At 44.7% G+C, this 18,572-nt stretch overlaps 1 protein-coding gene across 1 annotated transcript in view; it reads right to left on the minus strand.

Annotated features, from left to right (window-relative positions):
• Nucleotides 1-431: 431 nt before the first annotated feature.
• The window catches only part of LOC120020588 (receptor-type tyrosine-protein phosphatase delta-like), a 74,926-nt gene continuing 56,785 nt past the window's right edge, over nt 432-18,572 (minus strand). The window contains exons 22-36 of the mRNA XM_038964291.1: nt 18,257-18,472; nt 17,833-17,990; nt 17,055-17,167; nt 14,271-14,368; nt 13,863-13,986; nt 12,986-13,161; nt 12,175-12,294; nt 8,672-8,826; nt 8,140-8,425; nt 7,761-7,939; nt 7,409-7,535; nt 7,190-7,315; nt 6,009-6,163; nt 1,166-1,301; nt 432-500 (exon numbers count right to left, since the gene is read on the minus strand). Of these exons, the coding sequence (XP_038820219.1) occupies nt 432-500; nt 1,166-1,301; nt 6,009-6,163; nt 7,190-7,315; nt 7,409-7,535; nt 7,761-7,939; nt 8,140-8,425; nt 8,672-8,826; nt 12,175-12,294; nt 12,986-13,161; nt 13,863-13,986; nt 14,271-14,368; nt 17,055-17,167; nt 17,833-17,990; nt 18,257-18,472 (2,238 nt within the window). The remainder of the gene's footprint in view (nt 501-1,165; nt 1,302-6,008; nt 6,164-7,189; nt 7,316-7,408; nt 7,536-7,760; nt 7,940-8,139; nt 8,426-8,671; nt 8,827-12,174; nt 12,295-12,985; nt 13,162-13,862; nt 13,987-14,270; nt 14,369-17,054; nt 17,168-17,832; nt 17,991-18,256; nt 18,473-18,572) is intronic.

Consider the following 18,572-nt stretch of genomic DNA (forward strand, 5'->3'; position numbering starts at 1 on the left):
TGTATTTTTTACACATACATATCATAACTCCTGTTTCTGAAGCAGTTTTGTTTTTCACTGGTTTCGTTTTTGAAATAGCTGACCACAACACACACAGGTATTATAAGTCCTCCACATTTTGAACACTGAGGTAAGAAGAATAAGCAGGATTACACATGTAATAGTCTGTCTCCGACTCCCAACACACCCTTTCCAGGTCTTTCCTGAGAGCGCAGGTTTTCTTTGACATTCATCTAGTTGTTGTTGTTGTTGTTGTTTGTTGCTGATGTTCTTGTATAATTACTCCTTGTTAGTAGTGTCGTCCCTCAGGTGGGATTTAAGGTTCATTGTTTTGTCGTTTTCCAGCCTGCTTCTCTCGTTGGTTGTTCCTTGTTTCTCTGTGGACCTCTATCTGAGCAGAAGGAAGGAGGGATGACAGTTCCTCTCCTCTCTTAGGTTGCATAGTGGTCAAAACTCCCCAGGTACTCCAGGGCAGCCTGGTAGGAGAACTGGTACTCATCCTGAACAAGAAGAAAGAATATAGACAGATTTTTGTCTAGTGCAGTATATTGATAACTGACATGGACATGTGTAGCTAGTGAGGTGGTCTGCTATCTCTACGAATGAATGGAAAAAAAACATCTAGCAATATCTGTCCATTTCTCAACAAACCATTTTATAATTGGAGAGGTCAGCAATGTGTCTGTGAAGCCTACCTCCGTCTGCACCATGGCAGGGCGCTGTGTCTGTGAAGCCTACCTCCGTCTGCACCATGGCAGGGCGCTGTGTCTGTGAAGCTTACCTCCTGCACCATGGCAGGGCGCTGTGTCTGTGAAGCCTACCTCCGTCTGCACCATGGCAGGGCGTTGTGTCTGTGAAGCCTACCTCTGTCTGCACCATGGCAGGGCGCTGTGTCTGTGAAGCCTACCTCCGTCTGCACCATGGCAGGGCGCTGTGTCTGTGAAGCCTACCTCCGTCTGCACCATGGCAGGGCGCTGTGTCTGTGAAGCCTACCTCCGTCTGCACCATGGCAGGGCGCTGTGTCTGTGAAGCCTACCTCCGTCTGCACCATGGCAGGGCGTTGTGTCTGTGAAGCCTACCTCCGTCTGCACCATGGCAGGGCGTTGTGTCTGTGAAGCCTACCTCCGTCTGCACCATGGCAGGGCGTTGTGTCTGTGAAGCCTACCTCCGTCTGCACCATGGCAGGGCGTTGTGTCCTCAGCATCTTGACTGTCTGGAAGATGTCCACAGCTCCCTCGTAACGCATCCTCTCCAGAACAATGCTCAGAGTGATGAAGACTCCAGTTCGCCCTACACCCGCACTGCACACACACACACACACACACACACACACACACACACACACACACACACACACACACACACACACACACACACACACACACACACACACACACACACACACACACACACACACACACACACGGGTCAAACGAATACCAGCTCTGACCTTACCAATATGACGGCCAGACTAATATTTTGTATTTTATTTCACCTTTATTTAACCAGGTAGGCCAGTTGAGAACAAGTTCTCATTTACAACTGCGACCTGGCCAAGATAAAGCAAAGCAGTGCGACAAAAACAACAACACAGAGTTACACATAAACAAACGTACAGTCAATTACACAGTAGAAAAAGCTATGTACAGTGTGTGCAAATGTAGAAGATTAGGGAGGTAAGGCAATAAATAGGCCACAGACAAAACGGATGGCACTGTGATAGACTACATCCAGTTTGCTGAGTAGAGTGTTAGAGGCTATTTTGTAAATGACATCGCCGAATTCAAGGTTGGATAGGATAGTCAGTTTTACGAGGATATGTTTGGCAGCATGAGTGAAGGATGCTTTGTTGTGAAATAGGAAGCCAATTCTAGATTCAATTTTGGATTGGAGATGCTTAATGTGAGTCTGGAAGGAGAGTTTACAGTCTAACCAGACACCTAGGTATTTGTAGTTGTCCACATATTCTAAGTCAGAACCGTCCAGAGTAGTGATACTAGTCGGGTGTACGGGTGCGGGCAGCAATCAGTTGAAGAGCATGCATTTAGTTTTACTAGTATTTAGCAGTTGGAGGCCACGGAAGGAGTGTTGTATGGCATTGAAGCTCTTTTGGAGGTTTGTTAACACAGTGTCCAAAGAAGGGCCAGATGTATACAGAATGGTGTTGTCTGCGGAGAGGTGGATCAGAGAATCACCAGCAGCAAGAGCGACATCATTGATATATACAGAGAAAAGAGTCGGCCCGAGAACTGAACCCTGTGGCATCCCCATAGAGACTGCCAAAGGTCCGGACAACAGGCCCTCCGATTTGACACACTGAACTCTATCTGAGAAGTAGTTTGTGAACCAGGCGAGGCAGTCATTTGAGAAACCAAGGCTATCGAGTCTGCCGATTAGAATGCAGTGATTGATAGAGTCGAAAGCCTTGGCCAGGTCGATGAAGACGGCTGCACAGTACTGTCTTTTATCGATGGCGGTTATGATATCGTTTAGGACCTTGAGCGTGGATGAGGTGCACCCATGACCAGCTCGGAAACCAGATTGCATAGTGGAGAAGGTTCGGAGGGATTCGAAATGGTCGGTGATCTGTTTGTTAACTTGGCTTTCAAAGATTTTAGAAAGGCAGGATGGATATACAGTTGAAGTCGGAAGTTTACATACACTTAGGTTGGAGTCATTAAAACTTGTTTTTCAACCACTCCACAAATGTCTTGTTAACAAACTATAGTATTGGCAAGTCGGTTATGACATCTACTTTGTGCATGACACAAGTCATTTTTCCAACAATTGTTTGCAGACAGATTATTTCACTTATAATTCACTGTATCACAATTCCAGTGGGTCAGAAGTTTACATACACTAAGTTGACTGTGCCTTTAAATAGCTTGGGAAATTCCAGAAAATTATGTCATGGCTTTAGAAGCTTCTGTTAGGATAATTGACATCATCTGAGTCAATTGGAGGTGTACCTGTGGATGCATTTCAAGGCCTACCTTCAAATTATGTGCCTCTCTGCTTGACATCATGGGAAAATCAAAAGAAATCAGCCAAGACCTCAGAAAAACAATTGTAGACCTCCACAAGTCTGGTTCATCCTTGGGAGCAATTTCCAAATGCCTGAAGGTACCACCTCCATCTGTACAAACAATGGTACGCAAGTATAAACACCATGGGACCATGCAACCGTCATACCGCTCAGGAAGGAGACACGTTCTGTCTCCTAGAGATGAACGTACTTTGGTGCGAAAAGGGCAATTCAATCCCAGAACAACAGCAAAGGAGCTTGTGAAGATGCTGGAGGAAACAGGTACAAAAGTATCTATATCCACAGTAAAATGAGTCCTATATCGACATAACCTGAAAGGCCGCCCCGCAAGGAAGAAGCCACTGCTCCAAAACCGCCATAAAAAAAGCCAGACTACGGTTTGCAACTGCACATGGGGACAAAGATCATACTTTTTGGAGAAATGTCCTCTGAATGATGAAACAAAAATAGAACTGTTTGGCCATAATGACCATCGTTATGTTTGGAGGAAAAAGGGGGACGCTTGCAAGCCGAAGAACACCATCCCAACCGTGAAGCACAGGGGTGGCAGTATCATGTTGTGGAGGTGCTTTGCTGCAGGAGGGACTGGTGCACTTCACAAAATAGATGGCATCATGAGGATGGAAAATTATCTGTATATATTGAAGCAACATCTCAAGACATCAGTCAGGAAGTTCAAGCTTGGTTGCAAATGGGTCTTCCAAATGGACAGTGACCCCAAGCATACTTCCAAAGTTGTGTCAAAATGGCTTAAGGACAACAAAGTCAAGGTATTAGAGTGGCCATCACAAAGCCCACAAAGCCCTCAACCCTCTAGAAAAAATGTGGGCAGAATTGAAACAGTGTGTGCGAGCAAGGAGGCCTACAAACCTGACTCCGTTACACCAGTTCTGTTAGGAGGAATGGGCCAAAATTCACCCATCTTACTGTGGGAAGCTTGTGGAAGGCAACCCAAAACATTTGACCCAAGTTAAACAATTTCAAGGCAATGCTACCAAATACTAATTGAGTGTATATAAACCTCTGACCCACATGGAATGTGATGAAAGAAATAAAAGCTAAAATAAATCATTCTCTACTATTATTCTAACATTTCACATTCTTAAAATAAAGTTATTATCCTAACTGACCTAAAACAGGGAATTTTTACTTGGATTAAATGTCAGGAATTATGAAAAACTGAGTTCAAATGTATTTGGCTAAGGTGTATGTAAACCGACTTCAACTATAGGTCTATAACAGTTTGGGCTTAGAGTGTCTCCCCCTTTGAAAAGGGGGATGACCGCGGCTGCTTTCCAATCTTTGGGGATCTCAGACAATACGAAAGAGAGGATGAACAGGCTAGTAATAGGGGTTGCAACAATTTTGTAGTTGGAGATGGAAAATCCACTCTACAATTTTTTTTAAAATCTTCGCTTATATTTAGCCAATATTGATCAGAGTTACCTTGTCCTATGGATATCTACACAGTTATAAAATTGGCACGGTGGTGTAAGCCTACACGAAACACAGACCTTATTTTAAGTTAATCTAAAAATATCCTATGGAATAAATGAAGGAACCGCTTTTCAGATTTTGCTAGGTGTCATGGGAATTATGACTCGCACTTTGGTCGTCAATTCTTACCATGCCCATTATTAAAATAGGATTTCCTGCATATAGAAATTAAAGTTTTTGTTTTCAACATTCATCACAGGTAACTTAAACTCTATTTTTATTCAAACAGTTGAGAGTATTTGTCTCATGAGCAGACTCTTCAGTATCATTGTCACTTCAGAGCTGTGTGTGTGTGTATTTATGTATTATATTAAGTTAAAATAAAAGTGTTCATTGTTCATTCAGTATTGTTGCAATTGTCATTATTACAAAAATGTGTGTGTGTGTATGATATATAATTAAAATAAATAAATAAATCGGCCGATTAATCGATATCGGCTTTTTTTGGCCTCCAATAATCGGTATCGGTATCGGTGTTGAAAAATCATAATCGGTCGACCTCTAGACAAAAGGGCTATCTAAGGCATGTTGGGCAGGGCTGGGAGCTCTACAGTGAAATAAGACAATAATAACTAACCAAAACAGAAGAAAACAAGGCATATTGACATTAGAGAGAGGCATGTGTAGCCGGGTGATCATAGGGTCCAATGAGCAGCAACAGGTGAGTCAGGGAGCCGTTCAGTAGTCGCTAGTACGCAAGGCGAGCTGGAGACACGGCAATTCAGACAGCTGGTGGGACAGGGCTAGCAGATGGGCCTTCGGCGATGTCACAACGGAAGCCACCTCGGACGATTATGTCGGCAGACCAGTCGTGATGGATCAGCGGGGCTCTGTGTCGGCAATAAAGGGTCCTGGCCAATTGGCAAAAGAGGTAGTGTAGCCCAAGAATTAGCTGGTAGACCTCTTCGGTTAGCCGGAAGATGGGCCTAGCTCGAGGCTAGCTCAAGACTAACTGGTGCTTGCTTTGGGACAGAGGCGTTAGCCAGCAGTAGCCACTCAAATGCAGCTAGCCAGCTGCGATGATCCGGTGTAATGGACCAAGGCTTGTGGCAGGAATCCGGTGATGAGGTAGAGAAAAAGCTGTCCGATATGCTCTGGGTTGATATCGCACTGGGCAGACTGGCAGGTATTGACCGAGCTGAAGCTGGCTGGTTTCCGAGTTAACGGTGAAGACCGCTAGCAGTGGCTAACTGACTACTAGCTAGTTAGCTGGCTAACTTCTGATGGGGGTTCCGATTCTAAAGTATAAAAATAGCAGATCCGTACAACATTGGGTGAGATTAAAATATATACGAAATATACGGGGGAAAAAATGGAAAACGACTATGTACAAGATGGGATAAGAGAAATACACGTCTGACTGCTACGCCATCTTGGAAAACCTTTATACAGCAGTAATGGGGAATAAGAGATGTGTGAAGTCTATAAGGGCAATGCATTGTTAATCAAAACCTATAGCTATTACCTGCAGTGGACACTGATTGGGCCGTCCTGACCAAACTGCTCCTTGGTTTTGTGCACCTGGCCAATGAAGTCGATGAAGCCCTCTCCAGATTTCGGAACTCCCTGCTCTGGCCAATCAGTGAACTGGAACTGACGAACTGTCCGCGATTGGCCATCCTAATGGGAGAGTGGAAGGAAGAAGAAGTGACATACACCCTTCCTTCCTCCTTATTGTTACCGGTAAACACTGCTCTCTGTACGTGATTGGAAAAGTGAAAGCAAGATTTCCCTCCTACTGCTTTTACCAATCAAACTATTCTACTATCTATTCAGAAAGAGTTATGTTTTCTAGTAAGGTTGCAGGTCTGGTTATGGTTTTTGACCACCTACCCTCCTCATCTTCTCTCCATCTGATCTATGTGTGTATAAATCCTGTCTGCCTGGCTCTGGAGCCTGTCTGTCTGTAGCCAATTACATATTTTCTCTGCTCAGACAACCTGACTCCACAGAGATCAATACAACATCTGTTAATGGGCCGTCAGGACAGGCTTATCAACGGCACACACACACACACACACACACACACACACACACACACACACACACACACACACACACACACACACACACACACACACACACACACACACACACACAGAGGAAGGCAAGCATGCACACACACACACACACACACACACACACACACACACACACACACACACAGGAATGCAAGCATGCACACGCACACACACCACACACACACACACAGGAATGCAAGCATGCACACGCACACACCACACACACACACACACACACACACACACACACACACACACACACACACACACACACACACACACACACACACACTCACACTCACACTCACACTCACACGTTCAGGGCGTTAGGAGAGGACAGGGTTGACTAGAGTAATCTACGGTGGGTCGATTGAACATGCTAGCTGCCAGGGCCCTCACAAACTCCCCTGATAGATGGACGATAAGGGGGAGAGGTGACTGATTACAATATAAAATACCCTACAAAAGGGATAAGTAATTCGCAGTTACATTTACAACACACACACAAGCATGAATAGTCACGCGTCATTAACCTTGACTTGTCTGAAGAGGATAGAGAGTACTGTGGAAATGTTGCACACACAAAAACACTCACACACTCAGACTCACACACACACATACTCACCCTTGCGTCAGTGACTTTGAACTCTCTGAGGATGTACTGGGGCATGTTGTACTCAGCCATGGGATCCACTACAAAGTACTGGTACCTGGCTGAACGCTCCGCGGGCCAGTACTGATGGCACTTCTCCTGTAGAGACACACAAAGGAACAGAGATGGCACGTGTGTGTATGTGTGTGAGTAGGTGGGTGCTTGCGTGCGTGTGTGCGTGCGTAACCTTACCCGTCCCATCTCTCTCAGTTTAGTGAGCATGACAACGATGGTAGAGTTGTGTTCCCACAGCATTCTCCAGAAGTCTTCTGTGGTCTCAGCCAGTGGACCCTGGGTGGCGATGTAACCTCTCTGCTGCCTATAACCACACGGACACAATCCTTAATTAATAGACCATAAAGATAAAACTAGCAAGTATAACATAGCTTATCAGACCTGGTCCTTGTCAAGATGGTGGACAGTTTGTGGCACAGATTCGAACTTCCTCGGGTTTTATATCTATGCAAAAGCAATTTAGTAATGGAACATTGTCTTGAATTGGGATGTCTATTCTACTATTTATATTTCTATGGGTGAGACGTACCTGTATCCATCAATGTAGCTGGCGTTGATGTAGTCTGAGCCCTCCAGGCCTCTGATTGGCTGCAGACAGACACGGGTGGTCTCGTAGGGCATGATGTTGACCAGGCGGTTCTTGAACTTGTTACACGGCAGGTTGGCACTGACGAACCGAGACGTGTGGGCTTTTGTGTTGGCCAGACGCTGAAGGAGAGAGAGGAAAATAGAGAGGGAGAGATACAGAGAGGATTGCTTTTTGAAGCATTGTACTACACCAAAACAAATTTCTGATTGTGAACCTATTTCTGACTGTCATATCTCTGTATTTGAACTACATTTCTACATGTCTCTATTCCATCCACTATATTTCTATGCTACAGTATCCACTGTGTTTATATGTTCACCTTGAACTCCAGCTCCATGCCGGTGACGTGCTCTCCATTCTCCACCTGGCCCAGCTTCTGCATGTAGGAGAACAGGCTCCTGGCCGCCACCTCCGTGTTCCCACAGGCCACTGCTTCCAGCAGCGCCTCGTGGATGAAGCCGTACTGGTCCTCCGTCTGCACCATGTAGTTTCGCTGTGACCTCATCAGGGTCACGTGACCGTAGACGTCAGCCGTGCGCTCGTGTCTGATTCTCTCCAGCATGGCGTCGATCACGATGAAACAGCCGGTGCGGCCCACCCCCGCACTGAGCGAGAGAAATAGGGAGGGGGGGTCTGAGCTATCAGTGGTCATTCGTCAGGACAACCTGTCATGTATGGGTGGATCCAGGGTGTGTGTGTGTGTGTGTGTGTGTGTGTGTGTGTGTGTGTGTGTGTGTGTGTGTGTGTGTGTGTGTGTGTGTGTGTGTGTGTGTGTGTGTGTGTGTGTGTGCGTGTCACAGGTGTGTGGTATATGTGTGTGTGGGTATATGTGTGCTTGTGTGTCCTCCTACCTGCAGTGTGCGATGACAGGACCTGCGTCAGGGGGGTTGCAGGCTTTAACCCTGCGTAGGAAGGCAAGGAACGGGGTGGGGTACTCTGGTACTCCGTGGTCCGGCCAGGCAGTGAACTGGAACTGACGCACCTCCCTCCGTTCACTACTACCACTCTGAGAGAAGGGAGAGGAGAGCATTATTAGTGCCATCGCCATTACTACTGTACGAGACACAGCAGAAGGGAGAGAGGGGTACTTTCAGAAACCAAACAAAAGAATCTGTGTTCTCCCCATGTACTTGATAATTATTATGCTTCCAAACATTACATAACATATGAATTGACATACAGTGTATTTGGAAAGTATTCTGACTCCTTCCCCTTTTCTACATTTTGTGACGTTACAGCCTTCCTCTAAATGGATTAAATACATGTTTTCACTCATCAATCTACATACAATACCCCATAATGACAAAGAGAAAACACGTTTTTATATTTTTTTGCACATTAAATACAAATAAAAAACATACATACAGTTGAAGTCGGAAGTTTACATACACCTTAGCCAAATAGATTTAAACTCAGTTTTTCACAATTCCTGACTAATTTAATCCTAGTAAAAATTCCCTGTCTTAGGTCAGTTAGGATCACCACTTTATTTTAAGAATGTGAAATGTCAGAATAATAGTAGAGAATTATTTATTTCAGCTTTTATATCTTTCATCACATTCCCAGTGGGTCAGAAGTTTACATACACTCAATTAGTATTTGGTAGCACTGCCTTTGAATTGTTTAACTTGGGTCAAATGTTTTGGGTAGCCTTCCACAAGCTTCCCACAATAGGTTGGGTGAATTTTGGCCCATTCCTCCTGACAGAGCTGGTGTAACTGAGTCAGGTTTGTAGGCCTCCTTACTCGCACATGCTTTTTCAGTTCTGCCCACAAATGTTCTATAGGATTGAGGTCAGGGCTTTGTGGTGGCCACTCCAATACCTTGACTTTGTTGTCCTTAAGCCATTTTGCCACAATTTTGGAAGTATGCTTGGGGTCATTGTCCATTTGGAAGACCCATTTGCAACCAAGCTTTAACTTCCTGACTGATGTCTTGAGATGTTGCTTCAATATATCCACATAATTTTCCATAATCATGATGCCATCTATTTTGTGAAGTGCACCAGTCCCTCCTGCAGCAAAGCACCCACACAACATGATGCTGCCACCCCTGTGCTTCACGGTTGGGATGGTGTTCTTCGGCTTTCAAGCGTCTCCCTTTTTCCTCCAAACATAACGATGGTCATTATGGCCAAACAGTTCTATTTTTGTTTCATCAGACCAGAGGACATTTCTCCAAAAAGTATGATCTTTGTGCAGTTGAAAAACGAGTTTTAATGACTCCAACCTAAAAGTATCTAAACTTCTGACTTCAACTGTAAGTATTCAGACCCTTTGCTATGAGACTCGAAATTGAGCTCAAGTGCATCCTGTTTCCATTGACCATCCTTGAGATGTTTCTACAACTTGATTGGAGTTCACCTGTGGTAAATTCAATTGATTGGACATGATTTGGAAAGGCACACACCTGTCTATATAAGATCCCATAGTTGAAGGAGCCTGAAGAACAGAGTGGCCTCGATATTATTTTTAAATGGAAGAAGTTTGGAACCACCAAGACTCTTTCTAGAGCTGGCCGCCCGGCCAAACTCAGCAATCGGGGGAGAAGGACCTTGGACAGGGAGGTGACCAAGAACCCAATGGTCACTCTGACAGAGCTCCAGAGTTCCTCTGTGGAGATAAGAGAACCTTCCAGAAGGACAACCATCTCTGCAGCACTTCACCAATCAGGCCTTTAATTTAGAGTGGCCAAACGGATGCCACTCCCCAGTAAAAAGCACATGACAGCCTGCTTGGAGTTTGCCAAAAGGCACCTAAAGGACTCTCAGCCCATGAGGAACAAGATTGTCTGGTCTGATGAAACCAAGATGAAACTCTTTGGCCTGAATGCCAAGTATCACATCTGGAAGAAACCTGGCACCTTGCCTACGGTGAAGCATGATGGTGGCAGTATCATGCTGTGGGGATGTTTTTCAGGGGCAGGAACTGGGAGACTAGTCAGGATCGAGGGAAAGATAAATGGAGCAAAGTACAGAGAGATCCTTGATGAAAACCTGCTCCAGAGCGCTCAGGACCTCAGACTGGGGCGAAGGTTCACCTTCCAACAGGACAACGACCCTAAGCACACAGCCAAGACAACACAGGAGTGGCTTCGGGATCAGTCTCTGAATGTCCTTGAGTGGCCCAGCCAGAGCCCGGACTTGAACCCAATCAAACATCTCTGGAGAGACCTGAAAATAGCTGTGCAGCAACGCTCCCCATCCAACCTGACAGAGTTTGAGAGGATCTGCAGAGAACAATGGCGGAAACTCCCCATATACAGGTGTGCCAAGCTTGTAGCGTCATACCCAAGAAGACTTGAGGCTGTAATCGCTGCCAAAGGTGCTTCAACAAATTACTGAGTAAAGGGTCTGAATACTTATGTAATGTGATATATCAGTTTTTAGCTTTGTCATTATGGGGTATTTTGAGTAGATTGATGAGGGGGAAAAAACTTTTAAATTCATTTTAGAAAAAGGAAAAAGTCAAGGGGTCTGAATACTTTCCCGAATGCACTGTATGTACTCTATTCATAACTGATATATTAATAATGTACTTCAAAGCACTTAAAAGTCATCTGGCCTAGTTTCTGTGTGTTTTGAGACACTGCCTGGTGGGGCTCTAGTTCCTAGATTAGTACAGTATTCAGGAAGTAGTGTGATTCTAACAGTGATAATCTCTCTGTAACAGTGCATCATGACAGGTTCAGGCTGAATTGCTGACTGGATAGAACCAATGCTCCATTAACTGCAGTGTAATCACCTTCCCCTTTGCTCTCTGCTGTTTTCTCACAGGGTGACAGTCGAGATTTGAATTCAAATCCCTTCAAATTGTTTCTGGTTCATTAGCTGGCTGAGAGTGTAGAAGTGTCATGGGGCATGACAGTAAATTAATCAAGAGCAAATGGCGCTGGATTTACCAAGATGAACAGAAGAATAGAAAGGGGGGAGTGGGAGAAGATAAAAGAGAACAGGGGAGGTGAGGTGGAGTTTGTGTGTGTGTGTGTGTGTGTGTGTGTTACCCACACACCCATGAGGACAAAGGCTATGTTATGTTTAGGGTTAGGGGTTAGGTGTTAGGTGTAGGGTTTGGGTTAAGGTTAGGGACATGGTAAGGGTTAGTGTTATGTTTAGGGGTTAGGGAAAATCGGATTTGAATATAAATAAATTGTAGGTCCCACGAAGATAGAAGAACATAACATGGGTGTGTGTGTGTGTGTGTGTGTGTGTGTGTGTGTGTGTGTGTGTGTGTGTGTGTGTGTGTGTGTGTGTGTGTGTGTGTGTGTGTGTGTGTGTGTGTGTGTGTGTGTGTGTGTGTGCGTGCGTGCATGAGTGCCTGTGCCCGTACGTGCATGCATGTGTGTGTGTACTGACCTTGTGCAGGGAGAAGGTGCGCACGCAGAAGGTGGCCAGTTCCATAGTGTCCAGTAGGGTGACCTGGGTCATCCCATAGGTCTCTGAACCACGGGTCGGCCAGTACTGGTCACACTTTACCTACAGAAGGAAACTTTCATCAGCATAATTGTTATCAAAATACTCCTTGTCAGTAATCTCATCAGCAGCAGCTCATCTTCATCATCGTCTTCAATGTCGACGTTATCATCATCGTCATTGCCATTTTCATTAAAAAAAACATCTTCTGATAATCAAAAGAGACTAATCCATTAGCCTAATTGTCTTGACCTACTTAGATATCTAAATATGGCTCTGATGCTAAAATGACTGTCAGTGCCTTTCAATGGATGGCAGCAGATTACAGCTGATGACAGTACCCTATCATCCTCAGCGGATGACTCATGACTGTGGCCTAAAAAGTGCCCTATAGTGGATGATAGCCTTCCAGTAACCTTCAGTGACTTACAGTATTGGATGACACTGAGTAGATGACAGTGCCCTATCGTGGATGACAGAGCCCTTCTGACCTACAGCATTGAATGACAGTGCCCTTCAATAGTGGATGACATGAGTGACATGACTGCACATTACAATGAATGACAGAGCCCTAGCGGCTGAGTGTTGCCCTACAGTACACTCTTTGAAAAGAAGGTGCTACCTGGTACCAAAAAGTTTTCTCCTATGGAGACAAACAAAGAACCCTTATTCTCTAAGTGAGTGGATGAGTGTTGCCCTACAGTAGATAATAACGATGAGTGGATGAGTGTTGCCCTGTCCCTCCCCCTCTCACCCGTGACTTCTCCTCCAGGCGAGTCATCATGACCACGGAGGCTGCTCTCTGTTCCCACACCATCCTCCAGAAGTCCCCGAATGTCTCTGCCAGCGGGCCCTGTGTGGCGATGTAGGCATTCTGCTTCCTGTAGCCGTCAATGTAGTTAGCATTGATGTAGTCACTACCCAGGATACCTGAATATGGAGAAGGAGGAAGAGAGGAGAGTTGTTGAGATTTCTATTCACTTCAATTTCTATTCCTTTTAGTCAAGGACTATGCTTTTTCTGGGTCTGTCCATGTATCTGGGTCTGTTCGTATCTGGGAACAGATGTCGATTTATCAATCAGATTTTTATCTATCAAACAATATCAGACATGTTATTCATCATTTACAATGATTTCATGTCTTACGAGTGAGGCCAACATCTCGAAAGCTGTACACTGTACCCAGAGACGTCATGCCCATAGGGGGCACAGGGGCACGTGCCCCCTCAGATGAGTCCCGTATAATTTTTTTAAATATATATATTTTTTAATAATTTTTGGGTTACATTTTTGGTTTTGTTTCTCTTTAATACTACTAGCCACCTAGCAAATTTATGAAGTTGGCTTTAGCTAGCCCAGATAAGTTCCCAATCGTCTAAGCTCATAACTAGCTACCAATCCTGTCCTTTCAATCCTTTACCCAGATTTGACCACCAGTTTGGAGTATACAGACAGCTCAAGAGATATGCTTAGATATGCAGAAAACATATTTTTATATGAAATGAAGCGTAATGAAAAGTTCTCCAACTTACAGACTGGGGACCCCCCCCCCCACGCAGCCATCCTCACATACTTTGTGCCCCCTCACATTTTTGGTGTGCATGACACCCTGACTGTACCTGGACTTGAACCCTCTATTGGAGCGAGGACGACGCGAGTGTGATCGTAGGCGATGACGTTAGCATAGCGGTTCTTGGGCTTGTTCACCTCCAGGTTGGAGTGCTCCCAGGTAAACTGCTGACCAGGGTCAATGGACTGGAGAGACCAGGAAACAGAGATGAAGAGTTACAGGATTTCCACATCAGTTGCAATTATTTCTCCTAATTTATAGTTGATGGCACCTAAAATCTAATTGAGAGCACCCATTAAGTAGAATTTATGAAAATGCTATGATGAAGATCAAGGAGTATAGGATAGGATACCATCTTCGTTTGCAAGAGGCAATTGGTACACTTTGAGGAATAACCCTATCCCTAGGCACTGTATAGTATTGTATGTAAGAGTGATGTTCATCCGTTCCTCCATGCTGCATCTCTCACCTCGTACTCCTGAGACAGACGCAGGTTGTCGTTGGCCTTGAGCAGCTCTGTGTGTTCAGCCAGCTCTGTGATGGGGATGGGAGGGTGGCTCATCATACCTACAGGACAGGGACAAGGGTTCAAAGTAGGAGGTCAGACGTCAAGGGTCATTATGAGGGCTCTCTGTGTGACTAAGCGGGGTTCGAACCCAGTTTGTCAGTGCGACTCAAGACTGAGTTAAGCTCAATCCTGCATAGGCATTAGCCTTGGAAGCTTACACAAGACTCAGGGGGCAGACTCAGTGATTTGGAGGACCCAAACAGAGGCCAGTCTAAAGCCCCCACCCCCCTTTTATAGTAAATACATGTAATTTAACTGTAAAAATATATGCCCTTTTAATGTGCCATGAACACAACCAGTCATGATGTTTTCATCTGATTATTAAAAACAATCACTTGAAAAAGTAGGTAACCTTCGCACATTCATCCAAACAGTGCACTGTGCACCCGCCAACTTCCTTCAATTAGCAAGTGGCTGAAACTATCTCACCGGAGAAAGCATCCGAGCGAGCGACACAGCACCCCTCTGTCTTACTACATGTAGCACATGTATCTAATGCTGTCTGGCCAAAAAAGAGTATGACATGTCATAATACACGGGCTACACATACATGTCCTCTACCTCGGCGATGATGGCAGTATTTTCAGCAGCACCTGTCTTTTTACTAAAGAAGTTCTATTGCATCCCGCTAGAGGGGTTGGGTTTCTACTAAGCTAGCATATGGAATTGTTTTAACATCATCATACCAAGGATCATTTAACTATTTGATTTAGAATTTTAGGACCCCTGTAGGTATAAACATATATATATAAAATAATTATTGGATGAAACATTGAATTTGGCCTTACTGCCATTAGCCCATAGAAGCACATTGAAAAACTGATTCATACATGTAAAAACAGAGAAATGTAATAAAAATAAAGTATGTTTTGAAGTTTCTGTCCTATATCTGAGAGATAAAAAGCTAAAAAAAAAAAAAGAATTTTTTTTTTTACTGTGGAATTACCCATATACCTTTTACATGGAATTTCCTATTCACTTCACATAATTTTTTTGTCCCAGTACCATGTTACCTTCAGATGACGGTTGTAGAGCAAAACAAAGAACACCACCGTGTTCGTGAGAGTCTCATCTTTCCATAGAGGGTTCATATTAGTGTGTAGCCCAAACCGTACAGATGTTTTTGTGAGAAGATCAATTTCTGGGATGTCTCCTGGTCTGACAAACACCGCTAAATCTCGGCTACCTTCCACCTGCAGGTTTTGATGGGGATTTTTAAATGTTTTATTATGATGCCTCAAAAAAAGGAAGCCGCTTGGTTATGTGAGTCCTGAGGCAGTTGCCTCTTCTGCATAATGGTAAGTCTACCAGTGACAAGACTGTATAGAGTACACCTACACACACCACTCTGTCATTGCACAAGATTAATTACGGGTTCTTTGTTAGATGGCAAAATACAATTACAGAGTAAAAAAAAAACGCATATTACACGAATAGCACAATGGAGAATCAATATTAATCCACTTAAAAGATACAAAGTCTGCGATTCGGTTGGTTTGGAAATGTTTTCCTTTGATATGGAAATTACTTTTCTGAGCGATTAGGAGCGCAAGCGATGACTCAGAGAAAAAAGCAGAAAAAAAAGACAGAGTGTTAATTAGGCGGAACGGCACCCTGAGTATCTCCACACACACAGTGGGTGGTAATGGTGTGGAGGTCGAGTGTTCGCCCCCATACAATGTAAAACACTGTCAGATGTAGGGGAGAGTGCTATACAATATAATTCAATATCATCATGCACCATGAGCAGTGTTGCAAAATATAGGCCTAATTGTAAGAAAACAATCTGCTGAAGCACATATCAAACGGATGAATAAATTGAATAACACCTGTGTGGCATGAATAATGTTAATATTGCCACAAATAACCTAATTATACAAGATACTGTATATTTTACACAATAACATCCTCCTCATTCTCATCTAAGTTCCTTCTGTGAGGGGGAAGCAGTTTCTCGTAATACAGAGGGTAACAGGAAGTGGCGGAGGCGTAGCCGGGGGATTTAACACCAGAGCAGCTGGAGGTGGGACTCACAGAGGGTGTGGAGGCGGTGTGGGTCTGCCTTGTCTGGCCACGCTAGGAAAAGCGGAGGATCTACACCACGCTTTCTACACAGAAATATAATTATGTTAGCTAAAAGTAACTCTAACTCTCACCTTTCATCTTTTCAAGAACAAATAGGTCATGTAAGTGTTTTTCAGTTCTGACAGTGGTGACACCTCTGTCCTCTCTGGCATGGCTATCTAGCGCCTGCCAGGTGGGACTGTGGGTGGTCGGGCAGACACTGAGACGGTTACAGTGTTTGGGCAGAGTGCCGTGCCGCCCGTTGCACAGGTATGACTCACGGACGATGACTCATCTTAACTGTACTAACCTGGAGGACAGCCATTTTGATCTCAGAAGGAAATGAAACCCTGGCGGAAGCTTCAGAGGGTTATAGAACCTGACCCTGTGTGGTGTGTTTTCTGTGGTAACTTTCTACACTTGAAATTCACTTTGTTCTTTATTGCAGTTCCTCCCACCATATAAATTCAGCAACTTTTCTTTCTTTTATCAAGAACAAATGTGCTATCGGAAAATGTGTGTGTGTGTGTGCGTGCGCGTGTGTGTGTGTGTGTGCGTGCGTGCGTACGTGCGTGCGTGTGCGTGCGTGGGTGCATGCGTTTGTCTGTGCACAATGCATACCAGGGGTCTGGAAGTTGATGCGTCTCATCTCAACGGGGTCTGTGGGGTGGTGGGCCATCATCTCAGCGTTGCCCAGAAGGCTCTTGGTGCCTGGCTCAGACTCCTTCCTCTTACTGCTCAGGGACCAGGGAGACGGAACACAACAGGACACGCACCAGAGAGAGTAGAGGCGTTAGAGGTCGTGACTGACTAACAGTATTCACCACAATATATTGGTTCCATGAACACAAGTTTTAAATACTTTAGACTGTATTATTTCTATAAATTGCTGCACTGCCAATTAGGCATTTGAATTGACACTGTATCATTTGTCCTTAGAGATCAAAATATGTCACTAACACAATAAACCAACTACTTAGTACGGCCGACACTCACCTGTCTGGCTTGCTGCTTCCGAAACAGGAGCGAGCGAGGGAGTGAATAATGAAAAGAGGAATGTGATACATTTGTATTCAAAAGCTTGATGGCTGGGTTACTAAGGATGACACATCTCTTTGGGTGGGTCAGTCTAGCTGCCCTTACAAACCTGTCCCTTGTTTCTACGCCTGTTAATATGCCAGTATACTGTGTAAGCTGAAACAGACACATTTCAATGGCTGTCATGGGATAGAACCATACCGTATGTGTTAGCTAGGCATAGCGTGTTAGAATGTTAGCGACGAATAGCATATTATCATGTTTGCTGGTTATAGCAAAGCATGCAAGCTGATATGAGTTATACTTGTTAGAAATACAACCCCTGTGTAAGTTCAGTGCTCCCGTCCCGGGTCTCACTCACTTCTTGTAGAGCAGGATGGCGATGACGATGCAGATGATGAAGACCACGGCCAGGACGGGTCCCACCACCCAGATCAGACCGTCCCCCGCGTCCAGGGGCTGGGGGTCTGAGTCAGGGGCTATCACTGGGTCTGTGTAGGGGCTGGCCCCGTACATCTTCTACAATACACAAACAGAGCACATTGAGGAATACATATCGCACTAGGGGAAATGAACATTATTGCCTTTTCATTCTCCATTTGTCGAGTGATAAACTTCATTGTCTTAACAGTGTTGTTCATGGCCATGCCAAAGTAGCTTGTCTTTTGAGAATGAGGGAGAAGACGTGACTCTGTGAGAGAGATACACACTGTCCTACAATACATATATGCAATATGTGCAAAAACAAACAAACCAAAAAAAATCCTAATTGGATTTTCCCGTACCCCTGTGGTGCCGTTGAGTTCCGCCAGGATGAAGAACACGTACTCCTGTCCCGGTTCTAGAGCGCGGTTCTCAAAGCCTCCGTAGTCCAGCTGGTCCCCCAGAGTGAAGAAGGCTGGCAGGGTATCAGGGGTGAAGCGGGCGGTGATGTAGGCTCGACGCAGGTCAACCTGTTTTTGCTGTCTAGAGTCCCTCTGTCTTTGACTGATGTCCAACAACTGGGAAGGAGAGGAAGAGAAAGAGAGACGGATGTTATTCATACGTTTTTTTAATGTAAACATTAAGAAACCAAATCTAAAAGAGCAAAGGTTCTCAGAG

Source organism: Salvelinus namaycush, chromosome 25 (assembly GCF_016432855.1).
Source record: "Salvelinus namaycush isolate Seneca chromosome 25, SaNama_1.0, whole genome shotgun sequence".
NCBI classification, from domain to species: Eukaryota; Metazoa; Chordata; class Actinopteri; order Salmoniformes; family Salmonidae; genus Salvelinus; species Salvelinus namaycush.